The following is a 22,353-nucleotide window of genomic DNA, read 5'->3' on the forward strand; positions in this document are numbered from 1 at the left end:
GTCAACAGAGGGGGCTATTCTGATTGAGCGGTCCTGTTTTCGACACATAAAACAGTCGTCGCATGATGATATGCGATACCGGACTGGTTCCCTGTATTCTTACTGTTAAAATAAGCTGGTTCGAACAAGGCACCTGAATGTATGTGTAATTGCTATGGCCACCTGACCCAAAAATGCCACTGCGCAGTAAAATGCCAGACAAACCCGTCCGATGATTATCTTTTTTTTTATCATTACATGATTTAGTCAAGTTAGTTAATCATTAATTACATTTTGTGTCAAACTCATGATTTTAAGGGGTTGAAGTTCGTGACACTCCCGAATTGATTTTCACTAGATGGTTATATCGGGCTGTAAATGAAAAGGTGAGCTTTCCAAAAAAATCCTAAAATTATTAAGACGATCGTTCAACATGTTCAATGGCGTCGGTGATATTGATGTTTGGGAATAAAACAAATTGTAACTGGGAATCGTCCAATCCCCGTTAAAATTGGCCAAAAGTTAGAAAACAAATGAAGAAAAATTATTATTGTGGTTTGAGAAAGTATTTTAATCACCTTTGGGTAAATTGTCGATGGTTTTAATTGATGAGTAAGAACAAACCCCACATTTTAAAACTTCTAAAGTTAACTTAGTTCTAGCGTAGTTGTTGTCGAATTCAGAAAATTCGAAAACGAGGTGGAAGAATACGTAAACTACGTCATTATAGAAAGAGCGGAAAAAATGTACTTGTAGCAATCTGACGCCACTTCCGCAATTGTGTACAAAGTCTATGGAGAGTCAAGAAAATTTTCTAAGTATTTCCCAACAAAATCTGAAATGTTTTCTCAGTCCCAGATTCATGTCTTATCATCATTTTTGCAATGAACATGATAAACGACCTTCATTGAGGATATAGGGCCTATGAAGAAAAAAAGTGGCATCAGGTTGCAACATTTTTTCCAAAAGAGCTCCTAGGTGGACCAAAAAGAACACCCTCTAGCGAAACGTAACAAATCGATACAGCTACACAGTCTTTGCCAAGCCCAAAGCGATTTATCCCGGGAAGAAATGTTGCAACCTGACGCCACTTTTTTCTTCATATAGGCCTATCATCTCAATGAAGGTCATTCATTGCAAAAATGATGATAAGACATGAATATGGGACTGAGTAACATTTCCAATTTTGTTAGGAAATACTTCCTGCTTGATCTAGACTCTAAATTAAAAGGAAACTATTATTTGTAGGCTATATGGAGGTTTGATCATTTGGTTGTTCATAACTGTTCATCAGTCTGTCAAATAGGAATTTGTAATCAGAATTTAATATTGACATGATTTGTAGTTAATTTCAGTCCTAGCCATGGGATCAGGGTCGTCCAAGACCAAAGCCAAAGGCAAAGTGGTTGTGGCTGCAGAAGTAGTCGTGCCCGGCCAGTCTCAGCCAGTAAAGATCAAAGGTCAGGTCAACCTCAAGGACAATGAGAAGGTCGGAGGTCAAATGTCGGGGCCGGCCACGGTCAAGCAGGTGGCTTCCAACAAGTTCAGCTTGCAAATGGGCAGTCAAAGTCTCGGGGTGAGTTGGATCCAAAATTTTTTTTTTAAATTATTGATTTCAGAGGTGCAGTGAACCCGTATCGTCTTTTCTTGAGCACAGGCAGTACTTGTGTCCAAGAGTTCTGCTTAACTCTCTCTTCCAGGGACGCATGTAGTCAAGTCCATCACAAGTCCATCACAAATCAATCACAAGTCCAGTCACAAGTAACAGTGGATGAACAATAACAAAGGAATGCCTTTGTCTAAGCTCGGTTGAAGAGCTAGTGAGTTGAATTGGGACTGGAGGACTTGTGATGGACTTGCAGGGACTTGTGAAAGACTCGACTACATCCCTACTGTCTTCATTACAGCTGAGAGTTTACTTGAGCAAATAGTTCATACGTGTGCATACAATGATATTAAAGCTACAGTCCATCATTTGTAATTTTTGCATTTTGTTCGTTTGAAGCAACAAAAGAGTTCAAAATCTAATGAAGCATACTGAGCAACTAACCTGATGAAGTTTCAGCTAAGCTTCAGCTGTACATTCCGAGAAAAAACAGCATTCTAAGATCTCAATTTCAAATCAAAAGTTGCTGAATCATGTTTTGAATTGTTTTGAATTGCAACTATACGCGACGTCGCGCACTGATCCGACGAATTATAACAACCGCGCGCGCGTGTGCATCGTTCGAATACTTGTGCGCGCTTCGCTGAATAACAAAACGAACTACTAATTTAAATTTTCCTACGGTGCTTCTTAAGAATCACCGTTGGAAATGCCTTCTTTCGTTGATTACTTCAAAATGACAGCTTCCCAGAAAGAATAATTTCACAGGGAGTTTAGTCCCCTTACTATCTTTCAACCAAGTGTGTTTTTCAACAATAATTACGCCAGTTACTTTTCGGATGGCTGCAAATGATGGACTCTACCTTTAAACCACAACTTTTGCTTATTATTCCACAGACTTTTGACGTGACCCAAGGGGACAGTGACTTCGCCTCCCATCTGACCAACGCTGCACAGATGACAGTCACCAACATTGAGATGATCGCAGATGACGATGACAACGACCCTAATGGCAACCAATCGGAACACATTGGCCAGTCATTCCAGATTCAGCTCAGTCAGGTGAGAAATGACAATGAGAAATGTAATTTTTTGTGCAGTGTTTTAAGATTCAAATCGAACTTCTTAAAAGCAGACTTGTTTTTAACAAGATCAGCAGTCAAATCCTCCTAAATGGAGGATTTGTTTTATGGCTGTAGTTCTTAGCCCAATGCTGAAGTTGGTAACCCTTACAAGTTAATACTTATTTACATGCAGGACACCAGTCAATCAAGCAACCACTACAGTGATGACGAGGATTGGGACGAAGTGATTCACGATCTGGACGCAAAAGAGAACAAGCCGACTTTTAGCGAGGGCGCTCAAGAGCGCAAGGTGAGCCCTCGTTGTAAACAGTTCTTTTTGATCTTTCTTAGGCAATACACGTTCATGATTCTGAACTTCAAATTGTGACTAGTTGTCAAGTTGACAATAAATGTAAACATTTAATGAAGTTGACCCAGCCTCAGAGGTCATTCAGACAAAAACCACTGGCCATTCTCTGACTCTGTATCTGAGATTTGAGGCAGTGTTTGGATTATTGCAGTAGAGTAGCCTGCTCAAGGACAGATGTACCGTATCCTCTGGCACAGTTCCAGGGTACACTTTGTAGACTGGATTACAGCATGTGAGTTCGCTGATTTTGTACAGAGATATTGAGGCAGTGTTTAGATTATTGTAGTAAAGAATCTTGCTCAGGGACATCATATCTGCTTGCAGAGTTTCAAGCTACACTTTGGTCCAAGATTGCACTCATATATTTGAATCTGTGAATTTTCCGCCCAGGCTCGTTTAAAGCAAGCTCTGCAGGAGAAACGCACTCAGCTCACACAGCAGGAGTACGAGCAGATGATAGCCAATCACAAGCAGGAGGCGGAGCTCATGGCGATGCTACGCGATAAAGAACGAGAACGACAGAAGTACACGCTGGAGTCAAAAGTTGCGAAGCGTCAGCAGAGACGCAAAGCAAGACAGGCCGAGAAAAAGGAACGAGAGAGGATTGCCAAAGAGAAGGTAGATTTCATTTTCACTTAACAACACAGATCTCTGCTTATACTAAAGCCTGCTTTGTGAATTCAGTTACAACTTATTTTTTCATTTTGAGAGTAAATTATTTTCCCATTTTTACTTTCAGGAAATTGAAGAAAGCAAAAAAGAAGTTGAACATGAAAACAAGGTAAGTGAAACCGGAAAACTTGAAATAAAAAAACATTTCAGTGAAAATATTTGTGAAAACCTTGTGAAAAAGAGTCCGAAGATTATCAAATTGGATTACTTGAGGCGCTAAAAATTTGTTATCCATTTATTTTTGAACTTATTAATTATATGTATCATCAAAATTGTCTGAATATTGGTAGGCTGGCATAACCTCAAGCAACAATGGGGCCATCGATGACGTTGAAAATGTTGAAAATGAGATTCAGCAGAGAAACGCCGCCTTTGAGCGCGAGATGAAACTGAAGGGGGAGCAGCTATCAGAGGCGGAATACCAGCGACTCGTTGCTCAGCACAAGGCCGAGATGGAGAAATTGCGACGGAGATTAGACAGAGAGACGGACCGACAGAAGCAATCTTTGGCTGATAAACTGGAAGAGCGGAGGCGGAGAAAGCAACTTGGAGAGGGGTGGATTGATCAGGTAGGCAAGGAATGTCACTTCAGAGTGGTTTGGCCAAGGAGCCGAATTAGTTGCACTATTAACTTTTCCCCATCACCGTCTTAACCCTAACCACCCCAACCCTTCAAAATCCATCTGCATGTTTGTTAGATTCTGTTGGAGTGAGGACTGCACTAGTAAACTGATTATGCTTTACATGGGTCAGGCATACCACCATTACAGAGTCCAACAGTTTGGGTGTTACGTTACCTTATGGTGTTGGATTTTGCAAGAGTGAGGAAGGCTCGTAGAATGGGTTAGGGTCAATGTTATAAACTTATACTCAGTGCTGTTTAAGAATTTGTGAGAAAATATATTTACAATCTAGCTTGCTCAGGTGGGGTTCGAACCCTCAGCCTCCTACTTATGGATTCTTATACCCATATCAGAATGGAATTCCAAAATAACACCAAATCCAAAAGCATAAAGAAAGACTAACGTTGACTGAAAAAGACTTTTGTTTTATACATTCAAATTTTATGTGTGGCACTTTTAAAATGAGGAACCGGACAATGTTCTTGAGTAGATATCGGCAACAAATTTATTCTGTATTGGCGAAGACAGAAAATGACAAGACAATGTTAGCTGGTCTTCGACAATGAGTGAATGACGCAGCAAGGAGTGCCCGAAACCTGACGTTGAGGGCGCTCAGCTAATTTGAATATAAATAGCCTAAAGAGTCAAACCCAATAGGGATAAACCAAAAAAATAATGGGCGGGGGGGGGGGGGTATTTTTACACTCGTCACATATGCATTCGTTTTCTTTGAATAAAAACAATGTCTGAAATCGGGACATTTTGGAGTTGATCCAATTGACTGCATGTGCAGTGTAGTCTTGTGCAGTACGTTGCTCCAAACGTCGAACTTTCATGTATTCAGTGCAGATCTTAGGAAAGATTTAGTTCGACACGACTTTCCAATACCATTCTGAAAGTTAGGTTTGTTTCTTTATTCAGTATAACTATTGTATTTTGGTTTTTAATGCATCCAGCAAGTAATGTCGCCTGAGGAGATCCAGCAGCTAGAAGCGGACCTGAAACGTCGCCAGGTCCAATTTGAGGCCGAGCTACGAGACAAGAAATCACAGCTGTCGGAAGAGGAGTACAAGAAACTGATTGCTGTGCACAAGGAGGAGCTGAACAAGCTGCAGCAGAAACTGGACCTGCAGCGAGAGAGACAGCGACAGTCGCTGTTGGATAAGCTCGCTGCTAGGAGAGAACTGAAGGGCAAGAAGGGGAATGTGGAGGTCAGGAACATAAAATCTTTCCAAAACTATTCAAATCGTTCAGGATCATTTGCTTTTCAAACAGTTGGTTCGTTTCCAATAATAACACCACTTAAACATCCAAAAAGGAATGCTCAAAACCTAACCTGTTGGCGTTTCAGCTCAGTGGATATTACACTTTTCGAGAAAATAGTGGAAAAAAACCATGCACAACCTTTTCATCACGAAACACGATTCGTCTGTTGCACTCGTTATTCGCAAAAACCAGGCAATTGACTGATCGTCGGAAATCACCTACATTTCTTGATTTCTTCTAAATGACAGCAAGCCAGACAGAATAATTTCACGGGGTGTTTAGTACCAGTACGATCTTTAATCCAAGTAGCTTTTGGATAATAACTCAGTAGGTTACTTCTGGGATAAATGCAAATGATCCTATATGCCTCTTTAGCTATATTACAATTCAGACATTCCTTTCTCATTGTCGTCCCCGCTTTCTCGTGACCTCACTTGTAGCATGACTTATGATTGGCTCGATCACAGCACAGCTACAAGTCTCCCCGTTAGCAATTATCAGGCATAAGATTTTTCAGACTTTTGTCGGAATTCAGACCTTTTGAGTATCAAAGAAACACATTTTCAGTATTGAGAGAAATGCATCTTTTACACCCATTGCCCAATTTTCAGTCCTTTTCTTAAATTGACAATATGGTCCCTAAAATTATTATCACCCTATATATTGCCGGTCCAGTCCCAATGAATACACTCATGTCTTTGTTTACTATGGTTAATGCATCCTGTACAGGTCAGTGACCCCTTATCAGCGGATGAGGTCAAGGATCTGCAGCTTGCCCTGAACCAGAAGGCCATGGACTTCAAGAAGCGATCGAAGGATGCGAAAGGAACGATGTCTGCAGACGATACCCAGCGACTCATCGATGAGCACAAACGCGAGATGGATCTCCTTCAGGAGCAACTGGATGCGGAGAAGGAACGGATGAGGCGGGTGCTGATGGATAAACTGGAGGCCAGGAGGAGGAAGGGCAACAAGGAGCAAGATGAGGAATCACCGTCGCTCTCCGCCGAAGACATCAAGCAGCTCCAGCTCACCCTTGACCTCAACGATGCCAAGTTCAAGGAGGAGATGAAAGCCAAGAAATCCAAGATGTCGGACAAGGAGTACAAGCGTCTCATGGAGGAGCACAAGAAGGAGCAAGAGGAGCTTGCGGTGATGCTGGCTGCTGAGAGAGAGAGGATGGACAAAAGGTTGAAGGATAAGTTGGAGGCGAGGAGGTTCAGGCAACCAAGTGCTAAGGAGCGGAATGCGGACAAATCTCAGGTAGGATTAGAACAAGTGTGGTCTCAAAAGGAGGGTCAGGTGGACGCAGTGTTACCTGTCAGCTCTGTGACCCGGGATTGAATCCACCAAGGCTGACATGTGATGTGGGTTTAATTCCTCCCGGCTTATTCTGTAGATTTTCTCAAGTTTTCTTCCCAATGTAAGACTGAAGATTTCGTCAACATCTTCTCTGCAGGTCTGCAGAGTAGTCTCATTACTAGAAAGAAAAAAATGAATTCAAATCCAACGCAGCCTTTTTGGTTTAACTTAACATAAAATCCATGAGGTACGTCTTCTAAGAAGTTTTCCCTAACTGCCCCAAATCTTCTTGAATTCTCAGGAAGTTTCCAAACTGGAGCAGGAGATCCTTCAGAAAGAGGCGACCTTCGCCAATGAGGTCACCAAGAGAAAATCAGAGATGTCCGATGCGGAGTACCAGCGACTCCTAGCCCAGCACGAGCGCGACATGGAGCGGCTGAAGGGAAGACTATCCATGGCCATGGAGAGACAGAAGAGGAACTTCTCGGACAAGCTGTCGGCAAGACAGCGACGGAAGTCGCAGTGGAAGGCCGAGGAGGAGGAGAGAATGAGACTCATGGCAAAACTGGTAAGCAAAATGTGGCTTGGAAGCAGTGACAAGTAGTATACGTTGTATACATTGTATACATTGTATAGATTGTATACACTGTATACATTGTATGCACTGTATACATTGTATACACTGTATACATTGTATACACTGTATACCTTGTATACATTGTATACACTGTAAACATTGTATACATTTGATACATTGTATACATTGTATACATTGTATGCAATTTTGACTGGAACCCAATTGTACTTAGCATACAATATCTGAACCAAGCCAATTGTTGTGCTTGTTGGCAGCTCCACTTAAGTTGGCTGATCGTGCAATTTTAAAATTACTTGTGATTATTCATAAGGGAATAAAATATGTGCTTGGCCGGTTTTAAACAAGTATGTTTAAAACTGGCTAGGGGCCTGGACGTGGATAATGACCCTCACCGAAATACCTTTCAGAAAAAAATTCAAAAGTCAAAATAAACAAATTTCCAATGATTTTTACTTCATATTTTGTGAAACACCCCTCTGGCCATGTCTATGGTATGTACCTCATGCGAGTAGTGCTAAAAATGTAAATGGAAATTGGGGTGCGCGTTGCATACTGCCCGATGTGGCGCAGAACGCAGCAGTGCTTTACCGGCGGTTTAAAACCACCCACATGACGGGCTCTCGACCAACTCGACCAATAGGAATTGGTAAACTGTCTCACGTATTTATGACTTCACGTATTTATGACTTCACGTATTTATGACGTGAGCATTTATCACATTGAGAAAGCAATTATACGTGCAAAATTTATAGAATCCAACAATTAGGCCCAAAAAAAAGTCTCCAGTTTCTGGTATGTGCGCGCGTCGCCGCAGCCATGCGTGTCGGCAAAATGAAAAAGTTTTTTTTTCAATACAAGATGATGTCTCAAAACCGCCAAACTCACTGGTTTGACTGGAATCCTGCTGCTGCACAATTTTAACGTGTTTTTAGATGGGGTTATGATCGAGAATAAGCTTTATGTGGCCTCTCTGGACTCCCATATATTTGCAATAAGTTAAGTCGGGCACCATTTGCAGTCATCAGCAGACATTTGAAGCCAAAAAAAAAAAAAAACAGGTTAAAAAAAAAAAAAAGCCGCGTCGCCGCACCACTTTTTGGGCAAGCTCCATACCAGAAACCGGAGACTTTTTTTTTTGGCCTTAGAGTGGTTACTAGTGTTGGTATGGGGGAATGCCATTTCTCTAAGCTCAAGATCTATTAGATTCTACAGAAGTCATTTGATCGATGATTTCTATAATTGTTACTCTGAGATCATACTCTGAGATCATGAGATCGTCATTGAAACCCATTTTTTTCTTCAGGAGGACAGTGAATCTCACAACACCGAAGCAGACCTGTCCAATCTGCAGGAGGACATTTCACGCTATGACAGCGACATCCGGTCCAATATCAACAGTCGCAAGGGCAAGGTGTCGGAGTCTGAATACAAGAAGATGATTGAGGAGCATGAGAAGAATATGGGGATATTCCAGAGTAAATTGGACAGGGAGAGAGAACGCATGCGCCAGGTAAGTATAGGTCCTCCTAGGCCAAGTTCGCGCAAGAACTATTGTTAACCATAGTTCGACTAAGTTAGCCCGAAGTCTGTCTAGTCGACGATGCTTGACTACCCTAGTCAACTATTCAGGACCAGCCTACCGCGGCTGGTCATGCCATGATTTATAGCTGGTTATCAATAGCAATTTTCATAGCATAGTGCAGAGGGGACCATCAACAAAAATGGCAAAAATAACGAAACATAAATGTTAGTTTTCGATTTTGTCACTTGTGTCACCATTGTACAGTAATATTGGCGATTATGTAAGATGTCCTAAACTATACACAATCACTGTTTATTGTGTAAATAAAGAGAAACAACAAGTGTTGAATAATTGTGCGACCGCCATTTTTTGACGGTCGTTGACATGACAATAGTTCGACTAGAGTCGTTCACACTTCAACTTGAGTGCGCATGCGCTAGGTACGTCATGAACCAAGCACTAGTTAACCACTGATCCTTGCTCAAACTTGCCCATAGTTTATTATATATGCAGGAGAATGCTGGAGGTACTGTAGATTACACAGTGTGGCCAACTCGGGGGACACCAAGGAGAGACATGTTGTATGCATGCAGTGTACGTCTCACCCGTAAATGATTCAGAGTGCACTTCTCTACCGTAGATCAAAACTCATCAAAGAACAGATTTGTAACTGATTCAATCACAAGATAAATCACAAGTGAAATCTCAAGTTAATAGACTGATAAAAAGAAAAGATTTTGGGGGCTGCTCATCCTTACTCGCAGCTGAGAAGCTAAATTGCGAAGGATCAGCTACAACATGGTTGAGCCGCAGGCATGTAAAGGTGCCTTAGGCAGCCGCCTTACCACCCATGTATGACCACGGAGCACAGCCACATATCGAAACTGTTGATTTTTGCGGGAGAAAAACCAGAGAAAAACCCTCGTGGCGCAGGAGAGAATCAACAAACAACTCTACTCACATGGTCTGAGCCGGGATTCAAACCCGGGCCATATTGGTGAGAGGCGATCGCTTTACGCACCAGCCACCCATGCCACCCTGCCCTATCAGGCCAAGGCTTACTCAGCTGGCTCAAAGTAATTTCTGGCCCCATTTTAAACTTTCTAAGGTTCGGAGAAATTGAACTGTATCAACTTTGAAATTTCCCATACCTCAATTACCGGGTTCTCTTATATATTGTTTTCCTGTTTCTTGATTGGTTTTGGAAGGTGCTTGAGGCCAAGAGAATAGAGCGAGGTCAGAAGGCGTCTGGTGTAGCAGTTGTGGCAACTCAGCTCGCCGAGACCCAAGAAGACATGTACGACTCTGACGAAGGGGTACATCTATTCAATCTTACCTTACAAGAATAAAAATGTAGAGATAATAATAACCGAATTTTAAACCTTAAAATGTATCACCCATTTTGCATGATGAACCTGGCCAGCCGGTCGACCCTGCCAAGCTTGGTGGTCTAGAGGTGAGACATCTGTATAGTAAGCAGGAGGTCATGGGTTTTCATTCCCACAGTGCAAGCTTGTACATGTTTTCCTGCAAGCTCTTGTTTACAGAGCTTGAGTACATATGTGTTCATGAAATTAAGTTGGTCAACAGCAAAACCAATAAAAAAATCACCTACCTCAAATTCCACAATACCTGTGAAAATTTAGTCCAGTGTTTGAGATATCGACACATCTACTGAACTTTGTGCCAGGAAGCCCAAATTTATAAATAGATTTACAATCATGCTTGTAATACTCATATCACGATAGTCCACAGAGTTGTAATGACTCGAGTCAATGACTCGACTCGAGTCCGACTCGAGTCACATTTTTTGGCGACTCGACTCGACTCGAGTCCCGACGGGTAAATGACTCGACTCGACTCGAGTCACTGCGAGCAAATGACTCGACTCGACTCGAGTCCCTCATCAGAATGACTCGACTCGACTCGAGGAAGGCTAATAAGACTCGAGTCCCAAAATAAAAGCAAAGCTTACTTGCGAAAAATATTTGCAATGACTTACGCTGCGCCGTTCGCGTTGCCAGTTTTTGTTCACGTCACGTTAATGTTCGCGAATAATGTACGTTTATATACAGCGGCAGTCTGTTTCCTTCCTCCATAATGAAACAACAAACATACACCGTGTCGCGGACTCCCACCTTGTGGTTCTATAGCATGTAATGCTAAACCCGGAACCAGACTTAAAACGCATTTCTCAATCCGTGGTTTCATCATTGGTTTCGGGCGATTTTGAAGTTCTTGGTGAAACGCTGGCTAAATTCATGTCCCGATTTCACACACAAAAATGGATACGGACGGGCCCACCTTTAAATAATCAGAAACAGTTTTGTATAATGCAATTAGGTTTTAACGTTGTCAGCGATCAGCGAACAACAAAATCTAGACCCGAAGCCAAACCAGTTACAAGACCGAAGTTTCACATCTTCTTATCTGTGACGTGAGCTAGCAATGGAAACTGTTGGTTGGGTACCATACAGCATACTTTATGTCTTTGGATTTCCGTAATAGACTGGTGCCTTGTATTCTTTCTCTCTTGTGTTTGTTGCTTTTTATTGTAATTTAGTGTTCAAATATTTGTGACTCGACTCGACTCGACTCGACCACACTCTGTGACTCGACTCGACTCGACTCGACCTTGTTGACCTAATGACTCGACTCGACTCGAGTCACTTCTTTAAAATGACTCGACTCGACTCGAGTCACAAAAATCAGTGACTCGTTACAACTCTGAATTAGTCCACAATAAATGATTTTTTGACAACTTGGGAAAACATTTCAACAGGCTTTCTGAGGCGCGGCAGGACTCGAAGCCATGACCTCCTGTCGATGACTCGACCACTTCACTACAAAGACTGCTAGGGTTGGATGGCTAATTTGAACCTGAGCCTCACTTTATCGATTCATTTGTATCAAGGTGGATGAATTAGATACGGATGCCGTTGCGATTCCCAACGAGGTGACCCAGCTCTGGACCACGCCTACTCAGTCCACCTCCCTCGTCGTGGTGCCTCTCAAGGAGGAGTATCCAGTCAAGAGAAAGAGAGAGCTGTACACCAACCCGGACATCTTCAGGACCCTGGATGCTCACGCCATCAAGGTAGACTTGCGAACGTTGTGGATTATAAGGCTGCTTCCAAATGATGTGGCTACGGCTAGCAGCAACTAAGCACAAAAATTTGCTTAGCACAAAAAAAGGCTGGCTTATAAAAGCAGGTTACCAGCCAAAGCTCCACGTGATGTAGATTTCTCGTGATTAGTATTCAGCTGTTGTTTGCTTAGCATTGAAAATCACATGGGGTTTTGGCCGTTAACCTGCTTTTATAAGCCAGACTTTTTTAGTGCTAAGCAAATTTTTGTGCTAAGCAGCGCCGTGAAATTGGGCCCAGGTCTATGGAAAGTGGCTTCAGCCGCTTAAATAGGTGCATGTGTTAATGCAAGTCATAGTCACTTAATTTGGATGCGGTCTTCTATTTGATGCCCCGTGGCAAATCAAGGTGTTTTCAAAATCAGGAAAATGGGTTTCAGCAGGTGCAACAAAAATGAAGAGAATCATCATCACATCCAACTCTTGTCCAATATTTCTTCTTGTTTTCTTTGGATGAATTTTGAATCTATCTTACTTTATACATATGTAAGACCGAAAGCTAGAAATTGCCTGGTTTTGAAAACTGGCAAGGGGGGGGGGGGGGGGGGTCCAGAGCACAATTTTTTTGGGGGGGGGGCAAAAAAAAGTTTGGTCCCCCAAAAAGTGGGTCCTACCATTTACGGCAATTGTGCTCGGGGCCCGCTTAAGGGCCCCAAAAATTGGTTGAATTCTAGATGCTTTGTGGTGCGATCTGAGGCAATTTCTGACCACTTATAACCAAATTTTTGTGAGAAAAAGATGGTGGTGTATGCCAGTGTCTACCTGGAGTGGCTTTAAGCCTTGTTCAGGGCGAATATGCATAAAAAAATTAGCAAATAATCAGATGACAAATGTTCTTAGTACTAATTTTTTATAAGGGATTTGGTCACATACTAAACGATGGCAATACAACACATTTTTTTTAAAGTTTGAATGAAAGAAATGAAGATGTTAATCTTCTCCGTGTTGGCCTGTTGCTAGCTTGCACAGACGGTCAGTCTGGTCACCCAGCCCACCTTCTCCTCCCTGGTCAACGAGCTGGTCAGTATCGGCGGCACGGAGCTAGAGAAAGTCCGGCTGATCTGCCGATGGATCACGGCGCAGAACTGCGACGAGATGGACCTCAATGACATCATCGATGACACGCCACTCGGTGTGCTGAAAGGGTTGTACCACAAGAAGATTACGTTCTCTACACTGTTCATGCGCATGTGCAGGTAAAGTCTCTTATACGTCGCTAACATGTTTGGAGTGTGTGATTTTGGTCCACTGGGAGTTTGGCCTTGTGGTTAGGCTTCACGACTCATGATCAGAGGGTCAGGGGTTCGCATCCAGCTGCTTGTCATATGTTGTGTCCTTGGGCAAGCCTCTTCACCCCACTTGCCTCTCTCCACCCAGGAGTATAAATGGGTACCGGCATTAGCTGGGGAGTAACCTGCGATGGACTAGCATCCCATCCAGGGGGAGCATAAATATATTGGTCGTTTCATGCTGCTGAAACTGGAGATAAACGCCGGCCTGATGGGCCCCATTAACTCGTGACAGACTTTACTTTTTTTAATTTTGGTCCACTGGATACACATGGGTAGACCCCTTGTGTATACATTATTCCTGAATTTAAAAAAATGCCTCAAAGATGGCCGCTGAATGCAAAGCATGTATATGCCACTTTCATATTGATGCTTTTGAGAAATTCAAGAAGTTGTAGTTGGTAAATACCAAAGTACCCACTTTTGACATGACCTTACATGTAGTAAACAAACATCCTATAGAGTTTAAACTCAATAGTCATATGAATAGCAACATGCATTAAAAAAATGCACGGCATTCCAATTCCTAGGTGAAAATTCCAGTTAAAACGAGTTCAACTGATTCAACTGGTTTCAACTGGTACCAGTTCAACTGGTTTCAACTGGTTCCAGTTCAAATACAAGATAAGTTTGCGGTAGCACCATGTGAATAAATCTCTTTTGTGAGTATGTGTGGTTCTGAAAAGAACCGGAGGGACTCACGTTTCGAACAGTATGCTCTGCCCGTCGTCAGGAGAATGCTCACAAAAGAGATTTATTCACCTGGTGCTACCGCAAGCTTATCTTGTCTTAGTATCTTTCCACCATGCAAACTTTCAAATCTCATCTTACTTTGGTTCCAGTTCAACTGGTTTCAACTGGTAGCAGTTATACTGGAAATTGGTGACTGGTTTTGAACTGATTTAACTGGTGTTTAAACTGGTACAAACTGGTTTAACTGGTTTTAAACCAGTTTGAAACCAGTGAAACCAGTTCAAAACCAGTCACCAATTTCCAATTGAACTGGTTTCAACTGGAATTTTCTTCAAACAGACAGCAGGGAAGGCAGCTTTCTCAAACCACATTTCAGAAACTTTAAAGTTTTTGCCTGTCCTCACATGCACGTATGATATGAGGACATGTCTCCAGTTCAACATCCTTTTACGATTGTCAATCTTACCTCAGATTTGTCGGCCTCCGCTGTGTGGAAATCAACGGCTGTGCCAAGAACAAAGGCTACAACCCCGGCCAGTACATCACGCCCAGCGACCCACCCTACCAGCACACCTGGAACGCTGTCCGTATCGATGGCTACTGGCACTTCATCGACTGCAACTGGGGAGTGTCTCACATCCAGGGCTCCGTGGCCTTTGACCCCTTCCGATTCGAATACGACGAGCATTACTTCCTGGCCGATCCCGACGTGATCATCCGGAGTCACTTTCCAAACGACCCCGCCTGGCAGTTGCTGAACCAGCAGTTCTCGTTGCAGGATTTCAACGCTTGTGTCCCACTCAAACCGGACTTCTTCAAGTTTGGCTTTGAACTTCTCAGCCACAAATCAGCAGTAAGTTGTTCGTAAATATGGGGGTTGATGCAGGGTTGACGCAGGGTTGAAAACATCCATCGTTTCACACTTAAAAAATTTCAACCCTGCGTCAACCCTGAGATTGATTTCGCCCCGGGTTGAACTCAACCCTGCTCCAGACCAGGGTTGAGATTTTCAAGCCAGGTTGAAAGTCTTGCTAGGGTTCAAAACAGTAGTAACTGAGCATGATAAGCTTGATTTGCATGAAACAAGTGTTGAACGCAGGGTTGAAAAATCAAAACTCAACACGGGGCGGTACTGGGTTCGTCCAGGGTTGAGTTCGACCCGGGTTGAGAGGCTCTAGTGTGAAAAGGGCTTAAGTTTCATCTATCATCAAACTGACCATTGTCAGTTTTTGTACCAACTATGTATGTCCAAGGTTATGTCGACATCTTCAGATCTCGCAACTCAGATTTCTCAAGTAATGAACAAATTCAATTGAGGACAATTGGTCAACTACTCTAGTGGTTGATTTGTGACTGCCAAAGTTGTTATTTGTACCAAAATAATTTTGAAAAATGAGTGTTGTCAGTTAAGTACACACACAACGTGTACCGTAAATTTGATGGACAATTTGCGTATGCCACAAAATGTCTGCCGTGTCAGATGCAAACTTCATTTGTTTTTTTCCTTTTCTCTGGAACGGTAGTTTCCTTTCAACCAGACCTTTGAAATAGATGAGTAAACAATCCAAAACATTAAGCTTTCAGGGATTTCAGGTCGTAATGACCCTTTAATTAACAGAGTACAGAGTTAATTGTCTCAATTAGTCGGAATTAAAACAATCCCAAATGACATTTGAGCCGACGTCTTGACTTGCTGTCTGGATGCCATTTTTGGCTTACATTTTTGATGTACTAGTTTCCCTGGGCTGTAATAACCTTACTGAAAAGGTTTAATAACTGTTATCCCCATGGTAGATAGAGTAGACCTAGACCTACCTAAGCACCAAAGATGACATCCAGAAAAATGTGTTATGTATGATAAACAAGACGCACAAAATCGATTACTCACGTTACATTTTCGTAACGTGAGTAACCATGGAATTGCCCAACTAGTTAAAACTCCTTTTTATATGTTATTTTATCCAGGTGATAGGCTGTCCAAACGGTGAGTTGGACATCCGAGTCCAGTGCCCCCCAGGCCTGATCCTGTCCTCCCGTCTGTCCACCGTGCAGGGAGGGAGAGAGTTCAGTAGAGCTGGGGTACCTTACGACCAGTTTGATTTCATCCATCAGATTGCGGAGAATATCATGGCTTGTTACATCCGCATCCCGGAACCAGGTCAGTTGGTCATAGTTTGTCGGTTGCATTTGATTTGTTTGTTTGGGCATTTTGTTTTTCTTTTATAGGTGTACTTATGGTGTAGCTTTGTGATTTGTTTTTAATTTCTTTATATGCTGGTTAGCTTTTCTGCGTTGTTGCGGAAAAGCCTTCAGTTTTTGTTCAGATTTTTCTTTTCTTTTCCAAATACCATGGATCGTCATTCAATCTTGCCCATTTGTTTATCTGTAAGTTGCTTGCTTGTTGGTTTGATCCTAGTCCAATGTTACCAGGCCTGAACCTCAATCATACTATTGTTTCTTTACTTTGTGCTGTAGGTGACTATTATCTCACTCTGTATGCGAAACGCCAGTACCTCGACGGAGAAATTAACCTGGAGACCGAGACAGAAATCTGTCGTTTCTTGGTTCACAATAACGCCCCCTGTAGTGACCAGCTTCCGCTTCCGTCATCTCCTGCCGACCACTGGGGTCCGATCGGGGTCATGAACGTTGGACTGACACCCTTGACCCACCGGACGGCCGTGATCATGCCCCAGGATGCCGCAGATATTGAGGTTTGTTTCGAGTCGACACAGGAGGACCTTCGCTTCACCCACACCTTGACATCTTGGGGCATAAAGCCTGAGCAGTTATCGGTGTTCAGCATGCAACGAGAAGTTGGCGACAAACTGATCTTTTTAGTCTCGCCGCCGAAAGTTGGGCGATACGGGTTGCACGTCTTCGCCCAGTACCCCGGAATGAACACCCCCGTCCACGTGTGCAGCTACCTACTTGTATGTACATGTGTCAGGACAGTCTCGGCCATTCCATTACTAAATAGGGGTGACCAGTGGGGTCCAACTGCAGCCTGCCAGTCCCTCGGGATGTCAGCCTTCACCCACCCAGACCCTTACATTGTGACACCCGACAGCAGCGTCCAAATCGTCATGGGGCTGTCATTAAAGCTGAGCGCTGCTCACGAATTGATCTTCTACGGCGGACAAGCCCCGTTCAACTCCTCATCCCGAGTCCGCCCACAATTTGAAGGACAGAGTGTCACTTACATCCTCCCTCTGCAAGGATATGGATACTACCGATTCTCTATCGTAGGAAGAGAATCCAACGACCCCCGCATTCCTCCGACACCGCTGTTCCATTACCTCATCAGAAAAGTCTGAGACAAAGCTACAAAAGTTTCCTATTGAGCTTGAAGATTAACTTAGTTGTTGTGTTCGAGTGCTTCTGACTACAAATTCGTATCCTTGTGGAGACACACACACACAATAGGGAACAAAACATTGTAAAGGTCTCCACAGGGCAATTTCTATAGATGAATAGGTCTCCACAAGGTTTTCACGAAATAGATATATGGGTTTTACTCAAAAACTAGGAATTTCCAAGGTGGGTTGATTTGTCGCAAATGGAAGAGTTTTAGAAAAGGGATATCAAGTCCAAATTTCAGCCAAGGAAACTAATTCTGGTTAAAATAAGAGCATTTTGAAACTTCACTTTCAAAATTGAACACTTTACTACACGAGAACAAAGAAATGTCTCCACAAGGATACAAATTTGAGAATAGGTGTGTTCAAGTGTGTTGCAGTAAAATTATAGTATCAATTGTACATTTCAAAGTGACGATTAAATGCAGTGTTTTCATCCTGTGTTTCGGCTAGCTTTCTTTTAAGACGTGAATAATCAAGCGTGTTTGAAATATGTTCTGAAGTCACTACAAGTCTCTAGTTGAAGGAGTCTTTAGGAGGCCAATTAGCACTTTTGTTTTTATCCGTGTCACAGCTTTTAAAAGTCTATATTTTTTTTGCAAAAGATGAAAGGTGTCCCTCCAACTTGTGATGAGTTAAATAATGGATTTTGATTTAAACATTTATAACAAAGCAGTATGGCTTAACATTAAAAGCGTCTTGTTATAGTAAAGTGATGGCCAGTTAGAAATTACTTATTTCATGCCATAATTTTTTAAGTGTTGATCTTTTTAAATGTTGAGTTTTGAAATATATTAAAAATAAAGTATATATAGCATTAAAAAGATTTCACGGTTTACAATCTTAACATAATTTAGCCAGTGATAAATGATCTATAAGCTATTTATTGACATGTCCTATACTAAAATGCTTTAGAATTCTTTATGTGGCATTAAAGGACTATATCTTTAAACGATTGACAGAATAATTAATTTCATGTAGTAGTGATATGCAGAACCATCTTACCATTTTTTTCCCAAATCATGTATTCATTTCATTTTGTCCTTGAACAGAGATTATACGCAAGGCAAATACACAATATTTTTAATCACATTGTCCCAATATTTACATATGCCAGATTAAATAAGTAAGGGCATTAACTGAAGCCCAGTATAATTTAAGAATAAAAGATTATTTTGTGACTTCGAAAGTAAATGAGATATTGTAGGATATCAAAAAATATATATACTTAGTACTTTTTCATTTGGACGATAAACCATATAAAACATTTTACCGATAGCTATTGCAATAAATTGTAGTTATATTATTGGATGTCAAAGTTTCCGGAAATTTTAGAATACTGGCGGTATGTCCTCTGTGTTTATATTTCTGTGTCACTTATTAGTAAATGTTGCTGCAGAGAATGATAAGCACAGAGTATTCGATTTAGATCTGTATTTTTTATTTTCTTAAATGTTTTGAAATTAGAAATATCAAAGAATTGTGTGGTATCAATAATTGTGAATAAAGCATTTACAAATCTATACATGAATACCAAAACGCTGAATTCTCGCATTTTTTTTTCAACAGTAAAAGCCAGAATCTATAGGTATCACCATGGATGAATAAGATATCACTGATTTTCCAGGAAATGTGTACTTTCGAAGGAATTTCAAAGGGAACGACAAAACCAAAGGACATTGTGCTGCTCAAAACTATGATCTCATCAAAAGAGAACGGTTATTTTATTGAGCACTGTCCTGTACCTCTGCTTACCCTCTAGCAAACACGGAAAGTACATGTAGTATATTGGGGGGGGGGGGTTAAAACAATTAAGAAATCGGGGGAAATAAGACAATTTGGCTCTCAGGATGAGGATATTTTCATCTTGATTGTGGAAGCTGTTAAAACCTACTGGGTCAGGGGTTTGCTCACAACAATAGCATCCCAGTCAGCGTCAATGAATACTTTGCCTCCATCCTTTTTCTCGTTGGCAAAATAATCCAGCAGCGACGTCTGAAGATCCTCAGGCGCCGTCTTCCTGAAATTCAAGACCATGGTGAGGGAATCCAGCAGCAGGCTGCCTTCTTCTGAGGCTTGGTCGAAGCAATCGGTGATGTCGAAAGGAGCGGGTTGGTTGTACCGAGTGTACAGGATGCCTCGGCGGTCCAGCCAGCTTCGAATGATGGCAGAGTTGACAACAGTAAATGATTGGTCATGAAGAGATGGAAAGTGATTCCAATAGCGCACACATCCGCTGTCCTCTGTAAAATGTCGATTTTTATACCAAAATAAGGGGTTGAATAATATTCTTCGATAATAATTAATACTATAATAGGGTGCTCCAAACTTATTGCAGTTATTTTTTGTAATTTGGATGAAGCATGCCGTGTGACTTGTAGTCGAATTTGGAGACTTTAATCAGATTCTAAAACTGACCACCCTTTCAGATTGATACAAAATTGAGGGGTTTTTGTGACTTTAATTTGTTTTTCTCGAAAATGTGTGAATAAAATACCTGATATGATTGCTACCAACATGACCCCACCAGGCTCTAAGCGCTCGTACATGTACATCAACGTGCTCTCCGGGTTGTCGACGTAATATAAGCTCTGCACCGCACTGATGAAATGAAACTTGGTCAAATCTCCCGCCTTTTCGTATTGCTCGATCGTCTGCTGCCGCCAGTCACACATTACACCTTGTAGTTCGTGGGCCTTGGATTGAGCCAATGCCCTGTACTGGTCTAGGAGTAATGGAGTGGGCTCAACTACACGGTTGTTGATGCGCAGGAATCGCTTCGTGACTTTCTCCAACATCATATAGTCTGGCTCACCTTAAACAGAAACCATGAAAGTTGAAAGATATACTGTAAGTGAATGACGCAGTTGAACGTAGAATGTAGGCCTACTTATTTTGAGCTGATTCAAGTGACGTACGTAGAAACTACATACACGTGGGCCTACTAAAATGATCTTTCAACTTCACGCGAATAAAATTAACAATAATTTTAATTTAGTGCAAGTACTATAGTACTCGTACTCGGTACTGACGTACTTTATGAGAATACTCGTACTCGCACTCGAATAACAAAATACTCGGAGTACTCGTACTCGGCAATTAGTACTTGGGCTCGACTATATTCGATATCGCACTCCATCATGTCATCAACGTATGCGTACTCGATCGTTAGGACTCGGGGAATTATCGAGTAATTAGTTTTCAATAAATTAATTCTCCTCACTTGGACGCACATGCTCGGTTTTATGTATGGCTCAAAAATAGCCCATGCCATTCATATAGGCCATGTTGCTGCATTGGTAGTTTCATTAATTTCCACTCATGACTGGAAATTCAGTTTTCACTTGACTCCTCCATAAAGTAATCGTACTCGGAGGTCCAAGTGGGCTCACAAAATTTGTACTCGAAGGTTCAAGTAGGCCGGCTACGTGGACTCGGGTACCTGATGTACTCGCTCTCAAGGGTCAAAGTACTCGGATGCGAGTGGTACTCAGCGGTACACGGCATCATCATTACCATTTTTGTAAGGTCCAGCAAGGCATAATACTTAATTTTCAGTGACTATCTAATACCCACCAGCTCCGCTGCCCACTCCCAGGACCCGTAGCTCTTCTTTCTCGTCTAGTTTGGCCTGGATCGATCGCACCACCGCTTCATCAAAAACTCTGTCCACCCATTTAGAATAGACACCTAGCATGTCCCAATGCGCGTGGTAGATTTTGTACGCCGCGTCGAAGCGGTGCTGGTCTTGGAAGAGACGAGGCAGGTGCTTCGATTCCATCTTTTTGATTCCACCTGTCAAATTGCAACAGATACCACAAAATTAATGTCGACTCTTTCTTCACAAAATGCGGAGTTCCATGCAGGCGCCGCTTCAGCATAAACCTGTTCTTTAAATAACGAGGCCTTGAACTTACCTTCACCCCTGTACAGAAACTGCGAACTGAAAAGTACTGATGCATATAGAAAATTGCAGAATACCCCGCAACTCATATGAACCTATATTGTCTGAACGAGATTCTGTCTTTCATGAACAGTCACTTTGACCTTATCACTGTTGTGCCGTGTTGTATACACCAAAACGTCGCCTTTTTTTTTTATATAGAGCAAGCAAAAGATATACAGTACAAAGGTGGCAACCCAAACCTATACGCTATCAATGCCACCGAATGAATAATACGACGTATGTGCAAGCTAATAGTCAGTGGGCTTGTGGGGTGCCCATATGTATTTTGGGTACAATATATTTGTAACTCTCAGGATACCATAACAAGTTCACACCACTTGATGCAATTTGTTTCTGACCCACTTTTGTGCGGTCCCATAACATCAAAAAGTGGGGGACTTCGCGCGCACCAAAAAAAAACCCCCAAAAATACATTCACATAATTTCACTTTTCTTTTGCGCATTTGGACAGCTCACCCAAGTGCTACATCACGAGAATAAAAACATTCCGGAATTTTGCCTCTTTCGGGGGTGGGGCACAGGTTATAAAAGTGGGGGGAGCAAATGGTGTTAACAGAAAATCTAGCTGTAACGGGCAATCTTGGTGTGTTTTTTTCCCATCCAGTTTAGTGAACGGGGTTGAACAGAATGTTCACATGCCAAATCATAAACTTTTGCTTTCCTTTGGGGGCGTGTCACAATTGTTTTCATTAAAAAGGGGGCACATCTTGCAATTGAACAAAAGACCAACAATCTAACCCAAATTTAGATATATTTTTTTAAGAGATTAAATAAAACAAACATATAAAGCTCATTATTGTTTCTGTGAAATTTTAGCTGGTGTGTCACATTTTTAGGCGTAAAACTAAGATTTCAAAAAGTGGTAGGAAAAGAATGATTTCACATTAAAGGCTAAATT

At 42.0% G+C, this 22,353-nt stretch overlaps 2 protein-coding genes across 3 annotated transcripts; one reads left to right on the plus strand and one right to left on the minus strand.

Moving 5' to 3' along the window:
* Window positions 1-157: 157 nt before the first annotated feature.
* Window positions 158-19,011, plus strand: LOC119745286. Of its 2 annotated transcripts, none has more exons than XM_038221533.1 (17): window positions 158-365; window positions 1,325-1,555; window positions 2,483-2,647; window positions 2,843-2,959; window positions 3,410-3,637; window positions 3,759-3,800; window positions 3,982-4,260; window positions 5,271-5,525; window positions 6,310-6,843; window positions 7,184-7,450; window positions 8,784-8,990; window positions 10,211-10,318; window positions 11,917-12,099; window positions 13,108-13,343; window positions 14,601-14,982; window positions 16,095-16,287; window positions 16,605-19,011. In XM_038221533.1, the coding sequence occupies exons 2-17, from the start codon at window positions 1,343-1,345 to the stop codon at window positions 17,444-17,446; spliced, it is 4,251 nt and encodes a 1,416-aa protein (XP_038077461.1). In that variant the 5' UTR covers window positions 158-365; window positions 1,325-1,342; the 3' UTR covers window positions 17,447-19,011. The 2 variants fall into 2 exon arrangements, with proteins under 2 accessions (XP_038077461.1, XP_038077462.1); XM_038221534.1 differs by having other exon boundaries at window positions 1,335-1,555.
* LOC119745287 (histamine N-methyltransferase-like) lies at window positions 18,079-21,529 on the minus strand. The gene is made up of 4 exons (XM_038221535.1): window positions 21,406-21,529; window positions 21,065-21,283; window positions 19,986-20,303; window positions 18,079-19,731 (listed from the first exon to the last, which is right to left on the minus strand). Exons 1-4 carry the CDS (start codon window positions 21,479-21,481, stop codon window positions 19,379-19,381), a joined length of 966 nt encoding a protein of 321 aa, XP_038077463.1. The 5' UTR covers window positions 21,482-21,529; the 3' UTR covers window positions 18,079-19,378.
* Window positions 21,530-22,353: the final 824 nt, after the last annotated feature.

Source organism: Patiria miniata, unplaced genomic scaffold, assembly GCF_015706575.1.
Source record: "Patiria miniata isolate m_02_andy unplaced genomic scaffold, ASM1570657v1 HiC_scaffold_7, whole genome shotgun sequence".
Classification (NCBI taxonomy): Eukaryota; Metazoa; Echinodermata; class Asteroidea; order Valvatida; family Asterinidae; genus Patiria; species Patiria miniata.

Excerpts from the sequence above, each read along its gene's own strand:
- LOC119745286 (XM_038221533.1), top strand. The coding sequence starts at position 1,343 with ATGGGATCAGGGTCGTCCAAGACCAAAGCCAAAGGCAAAGTGGTTGTG. Across the intron at positions 2,960-3,409 it reads AGGGCGCTCAAGAGCGCAAG|GCTCGTTTAAAGCAAGCTCT; the intron begins GTGAGCCCTCGT and ends TTTTCCGCCCAG. Across the intron at positions 6,844-7,183 it reads GGAATGCGGACAAATCTCAG|GAAGTTTCCAAACTGGAGCA; the intron begins GTAGGATTAGAA and ends TTGAATTCTCAG.
- LOC119745287 (XM_038221535.1), bottom strand. The coding sequence starts at position 21,481 with ATGAGTTGCGGGGTATTCTGCAATTTTCTATATGCATCAGTACTTTTC. Across the intron at positions 21,284-21,405 it reads GTTTCTGTACAGGGGTGAAG|GTGGAATCAAAAAGATGGAA; the intron begins GTAAGTTCAAGG and ends GCAATTTGACAG. Across the intron at positions 19,732-19,985 it reads GTTGGTAGCAATCATATCAG|AGGACAGCGGATGTGTGCGC; the intron begins GTATTTTATTCA and ends GACATTTTACAG.